Source organism: Sinocyclocheilus grahami, unplaced genomic scaffold (assembly GCF_001515645.1).
Source record: "Sinocyclocheilus grahami isolate Dianchi unplaced genomic scaffold, SAMN03320097.WGS_v1.1 scaffold1054.1, whole genome shotgun sequence".
Taxonomy (NCBI): Eukaryota; Metazoa; Chordata; class Actinopteri; order Cypriniformes; family Cyprinidae; genus Sinocyclocheilus; species Sinocyclocheilus grahami.
In genome coordinates, this window is record NW_015506233.1 from 197,587 (window position 1) to 204,220 (window position 6,634).

The following is a 6,634-nucleotide window of genomic DNA, read 5'->3' on the forward strand; positions in this document are numbered from 1 at the left end:
TGGCCAAACACGTATGAAAACGCCCTCCCCCACCATGATTTAAAACGCCGTGTAAACATACTGTAAGCATGTCAACTTATTTCGCAAGTATGGAGAACAGCGATAGATGGACGGACGCTGAAGTGCAGGCACTTGTAGCAAATGTAGCACTGCCAGTTGTCGTTGGAGATTCTTAGTCCTCCTTTCCGTTCTTTCAATCGCTTTACGTATACGTCGATTTTCCATGTCCATTATTGTGAAACCTGCGAGACACAACAAAAACACAGCTCCGATCACAGCATCCTCCATCCTCCTGTTGTTAATGTTGTTCTTTGTTTCTGTTGTTGAACGCTGCGCACAAATGACGTCGCTGTCGACCGGCTTACGTCACTTCCTAGTACACACTGTCAGTGCGAATGCAACCCTTTAAATGGTACTGGGAAATAGTTCGCGCAAAATCGTCCCAGTACTTTAGTACCGTATGTTTCGTTTTGGAACTAAAGCAGTGCGAAAGGGCCTAATGTAGCTTTTAGCTTTTGCACCTAGGGTACACTCTTAAAAATAAAGGTGCTTTAAAAGGTTCTTCAAGCAATGCCATAGAAGAACTATTTTTGGTTCCACAAAGAACCATTCAGTCAAAGGTTCTTTAAAGAACCATCTCTTTCTTAACTTTTTATAATCTGAAGAACCTTCTTTCGCCACAAAGAAGCTTTTGTGAAACAGAAAGGTTCTTCAGATGTTAAAGGTTCTTTATGAAACCATTTAGACAAAAAGGTTCTTCTATGGCATCGTGAAGCACCTTTATTTTTAAGAGTGTATCACCCCAATGACAGCTTTGCACCTTTTTTGTGTTCAATAACGAGTCGACGTGCACTTCAAAACGCACCTCACATGCACCTTCTTTTTCGTTGTACCGTAGTAGACATTAGCATAAACTCTTCTATGGTGAATCTTCTCAGTCAGGTCGAATACTCCCTTGTGAAAATGAAGTGAGCTTAATTGTATTGTATGTGCATTATTTTATTTTTTTAACTGTACTTGCAGATAATATAATATTAATTAAATAAAAGACCACTTAAGTGAACTTAAAGCGAGTTCACTTTCATGACTCAAGTAAACTTTTAAAATGTGCACTTTGCAATAGTGTTTTTTAAGTTAAATCTTTACCTTAAAGTACATTTTAAATCAATGTTTTAATAATCTTTTTGTCATCCTTAAGAAGAACATTTTGATGTGATTTTAGACTAAAATACTAAAGCACATATAAAGTACTTCATTGCAATTTATCTGTAGAGTTATTTATTACATTTACTGTTAATATATTTAAAATGTATTAAATTGTAACTTCATCACTACTAATGTGTAATGACAACTATATTTAAAGACATGAGAAACATATGTTAATAGAAATAACAACAAAGTTAATTTTAGTTTACCACAAATGCATGTCAGTACATTTGGTAGTACACTTTAACCATATTTCAAATATGATGGAAGAATTATGATATTGCATATAAAGTGATATACTCTAAGTAATCATAAGTCCTACTTAAGTGGGTCAAAAATTGCATTTAATATAAATTTAAACTATAACAGTTTTTCATTTAATTGTAAATAACATGCAATTAAGTGTTTGAAAACAGATTTATTTTGCAATGAAGTGTATTGTTTAGTGTGTATTGTGTAATGTGTAAGTGTATTCACTTTCTAATCTATATTCCTTCCATCATAAGTACTCTTTTTAAGTGTATGCTAAAGTGTACTTCTATTTCACAAAAGTTGTTAAAGCAGAGAACATTTCCCTTTGTTTGTCCAATATTGGATGGAATATCTTCACTGAGCTCATTGCAATGCATTCTGGGATTGCCTTCTCGTTGAAGTAGATGCTGCCTTAGATTGTGGCCAAAAGAAGTTATCTTAGAAGGCAGTATAATCATGCTGTCTACCGTTTGGAACAGCCTTCGCATCAGGAACATGCCAAAGATGCCTTAAAATGTTGACTGCTGTGATTTCCCTAGTGACCAAACATGAACATGTTCAAATACACAACCAGTTTGTGTGGTAGCAGAAGCTGCTCAGAACATGAGTCACTGAGGACAGATGAGGCAGATACAACTGCACTGCCAACATTTGCAATCTGCATTTGATACCACTGGCATTTCAGAATTCCTATGCCAGCAGGTCTTTGATGTGGATTTTCTGAACATGACAACTACTTATCTTTGAGCCGGATTCAAATTGCTTGGGAATGGGTACATTATCAAAGTTGAGAGCCGCCGAGTTGAGACATAGTCCTAATTGTAATGTGTAAAGATAAAATACATATTCCTACAATTTTTTGCCCACACTTTATATTATGTGGCCTTAACTACTATGTAATTAACCATTTAAAGCAGTTTACTTATTATGTCCAGACATGCTGATGCACTGTAAGTACAAGTAAAGTACTTTTATATGCATTTACTTCATTTTTGTACTTGCACTGTTAATTTTACCCCTACACTCTAAAAAAAAAGGTGCTTCGGTGGTTCTTTGGAGTGGTTAAGGTGCTATATAGCATCACTACCGTATAAAGAACCTGTTAAGCCCCTGTATGGTTCTTCAGCGGTTCTTCAGTCGATGAGGTGCTATATAGCACCACTACCGTAAAACCTGTAAGCCCCTGTATAGTTCTTTAAAGGTTCTTTAACTCTCTCTTAGTCTCTTAGTTTAGTTGGGGAAAGGGTTAAAACAACATTAAAATATAGTCTATTTCTTGAAGATATAATTAGTTTTGCCCCCAAGGCCCCCATAAGGAAATATTCCAGGGCCCCCACGAGACCTTTGACCTCAGAAAAAAAGGACCTCTCCACAAACAGCAACACCAACTTCACACATTACTGACCAGTTAGACTTTATTTCTGGAGTATCTAAAACAGAAGTTCTTTATTGAGAATTAAGGTTTAGATGTTTTTTTTTTTTTTTTTAAACTTACCATTTTGGTGAATAGTGTTTGCTTTAGTTGCCTCTTGACCCTTGACATTAATTTTAAGTTTAAAAAATAAGTTTCTCTTGGGCTGATACAATCGTGTTTATAAAGCACATATGTGATGGCAAGGAACTTATGGTAAAATCATTTCATGCGTCTGAGTCTCTGGTTGCATTTTATCAAAATATGTAGTTCTTTTATGAGTTTTATGTCATTGCAGTTCTACGATACTACGTGACAATGTGAGAAGGTTGTATAAACCACTTTTAGAATTATGGGTTATAAAGAGGTTTCAATTCTGTCACGCATAGACATGAAGAATCAGCATGTGAATCTCAGCAATGGTGACAAAGTATTCTGATCATTTTGATATGATTTTTGAACATCACAATACAGGGCAGCAAAAAGTCACAACAAAAATAACAGCAAATAGTAAGAATAAAAGAAAATACTAAGGCAATGCAGCTGCATAATATATTCATGTCGCAATGCATGCTGGGATCCATGGATGAGTTATGATTGGTGCACCATTGTTGAGTGCTATATGTGCTATAAGTGCTAAATGGCACCTCTTATGGTTCTACATGGCACCATTTGACAAAGGTGCTATACAGCACCTGTAAAAATAGGTGCTAAACAGCACTAAAAGTGGTTCCCCTATGATTACAAGCCAAAAAAATGCTTTTAGTGCTATATAGCACCATTTTTTTAGAGTGTAGCAGTAACCCAAACCCTTACCCCAAAAATCTCCAACCCTATGAGCCTAACCCTAACCCTACCCTTACTCCTAAACATAACCATGCCTCAAACTCATTGGCAATACATGTGGGAATTTGTAGTCTTATATGTATTTTAAGGGATTGTTCACCCAAAAATTTAAATTTGTTTTTAATTTACTCACCCTCAGGCCATCCAAGATGTAAATGTAATAAAACACTAATAAGATAGTAAATAATGTTCAGTTTCTTGCCCAGACTGATAATTTCACTCATAAGACCTCAACATATCGTCAGAAGCCACGGGTATTATACTTTTGTGTTGCCTAATATGCTTTTTTTTTTTACTCTCAAAGTGACGGTAGCCAAGGATTTGCATTTTATGAATCACTGAGGACCACGGTTTTAGCTAAAAATCTTCAGTAACGCTTTAGATTAGGGAACACTGTTCACTATTAACTAGTTGCTTATTAACATGCAGATTACTAGTATATTGGCTGTTTATTAGTGCTTATAAATGCCTTAGTCTGCATGACCATGTTTTAGATCCTTTAGCCTTATCCCTTACCTACACTTAACAACTACATTACTATTAATAAGCAGCAAATTAGGAGTTATTGAGAGACAACTCATAATTAATAGTGAATATGTGTTCCCTAATCAAACATGCTACCAAATCGTGTGTAATTATAAAAGAATCAGAAAATGTTGTTTAAAATAGTTGCAGATGAAGCATGTGAAACTGCAGGACGCTGCTGTCAATTCTTGACGTTTCATTCCTTGTGCAGAGCACACACACTAATGCGAGATAAATTGGGCTTCTGTGCAGTACACACACACAAATAAAGCTTTACTGTTGACTTACTTATGGTGGCCCGCTGGTTTTCCAGGGCTGTACTGTGGGACGCTCCCAGACTTGTGTAGATTATATCTGTATGGGCTTCCATAGAGAGTTCCTTTGGCATCCGCTGAAGTCAGTAGCAGTGTGACTAACAGAAGACCCCCGTATGCGAATGTCCCCCTCATCTTTAAGTAGCAGAGCAAAGGTTGACAAAAGCACTTGCAGAAAAATCCATAAAGTGGAAGTGCACAGAGAAAGTGTATAGAAAGCAAAAGCTAGAGAGGATAGGGGAGGGGAGCAAAGTCAGCTGGGCTTTAGGGTCCGGAGGTTGTCAAGTGTTGCTTGTTTTCCCTGCTGAGTCCCACAAGGTTTCTCTGGAGCACTGACTTCAGTTGTTGGCGGGCAAGCAGTGCTGCAATCGAAACATCTGCTGTTCTGGCACCATCCTGCCCACTTTACCACTCACACGAGAGAGAGACAGACAGGCAGACAGAAGAGAAAGCAAAGAGAAAAGACGGAGCGGCAGGGCAGCAGTAGCAGAATACTAAAGCAGGAGTGGCTGCGAGCGCTCAGATGCCTCAGTCAACAGTCCAGCGCGTGAGCTCGAGACTACAGCTGCAGCTCTGAGGGGGCCGCAGTCAGGACAGACGCATTTGCATATCCCTCCCCAAACCCCGGCCTGAAATGAGACCCAGCAGGGGTGAACCCGTTCACTTTATGTTTCCCTCAAAACAGAAACCCATGGAAGCCCTCAAAACCAAGGGCACAATTAGAAAAAATAACAGAATAAACCGTATCCCTGCTCATTTATTTCAGTGCAGCTTTAATCTGTGGCTCATGTGTAAAAGCATGCTGGGATTATGAATATTTTCTTTTGGGTTCCTCTTTGCCCCCCCCCTCCAATATCTCTTTGGATTTGAGACTTTAGTCTTTGCAACTTTACAGATCTTCTTTATGCACCAAGAGCTTGTAACACTCCTAAGAGAAAGGAAAAAATGAAATCGCATCATATGACCCCTTTAAGGCTTGATGGTAATAGGCTTGAATGTCTTTTAGTCAGTTAGATTATGAAGTCACTTCATGGTCGTAGTGAAGAGTGTAGTTCACCAAGATCTGTCACTAAGATCAGTGCCACAGATCTTTTCACTTCATTTTGAATGATTCTAAATGGGTGATTATCGATCATAATATTGGTCGATAATCTTGTGCGCCATTTTCCAAATCGTCTGCAGTCCTACTGTGTGTGATGACATGATTTCAGTTCTCTGTTGGCTGATAATCTTCTCCTCCAGCGAGGCCCACATCTAGAGACTTGAGAAGGTTTGGAAAATAGTGCAGAAGCTGAACTGACTTTTTAATGATTTTTGGAGCTTGTGTTTAAGACATACATGATCCATTTCTAAATTGATACAACTGATCATTTTAAACTGAAATCTATTATTTTTCCTGAATCAATTTATGATGCACAATGAAGACGAATATCAAACATTTAATCTATGAATTTAAATCATTTAATTTAGCCATTTTATTTCGTTCGCTGTGCTCCCCACAGAGAAACATCTGTGAACAGTTTCAGATAAGCACACTTATCTCAACTGCCAAATGGCTTCCATGCATAGGAGAGAAATGTACTTTCATTAACATATTTGCACTGTATTGTTCACCACATGAAAATGTTAATACATCGCAGACTTGGAGAAGCCACGTGCTCACTGTTTTCTGACTGCAGCAGGGGATTTCATTTAATGCAATAACATCCAAACTGCAGTGCAATTTTTAAACCGACAGTCTCTTTGGATTCTTGAAATGTGTCCCAAACTGACAAGTTGTTAAAAGCACCCCAGATTTATAGAGAAAGTGTAAAACATGAGCTATTGTAACGCAACACACACACATCTACAAACAATACGCATGAGTACAGCACTGTAGTGAGAAACTGAAGAGTGATATATTATAATGAAAGTGATACTGATTCCTTTCTATACAGAAATGAGGCCCACATCTCCCCAACAGACTTCTTAACTCTCACTTGTTACGGCAGTTGTTCTGAAACAGCCTTTGGAAGGACACCAGAGAAATGACAAAAGCTATTTAACAGAACAGATGCTGGCCAAATTTTTCTAATGGTGA

The 6,634-nt window shown here is 37.8% G+C and overlaps 1 protein-coding gene across 1 annotated transcript in view; it reads right to left on the bottom strand.

Annotated features, from left to right (window-relative positions):
• LOC107566176 (EMILIN-3-like) overlaps positions 1–4,689 on the bottom strand; it is a 28,364-nt gene extending 23,675 nt beyond the window's left edge. Inside the window, exon 1 of the mRNA XM_016251553.1 lies at positions 4,529–4,689. Within this exon, the coding sequence (XP_016107039.1) occupies positions 4,529–4,689 (161 nt within the window). The remainder of the gene's footprint in view (positions 1–4,528) is intronic.
• Positions 4,690–6,634: the final 1,945 nt, after the last annotated feature.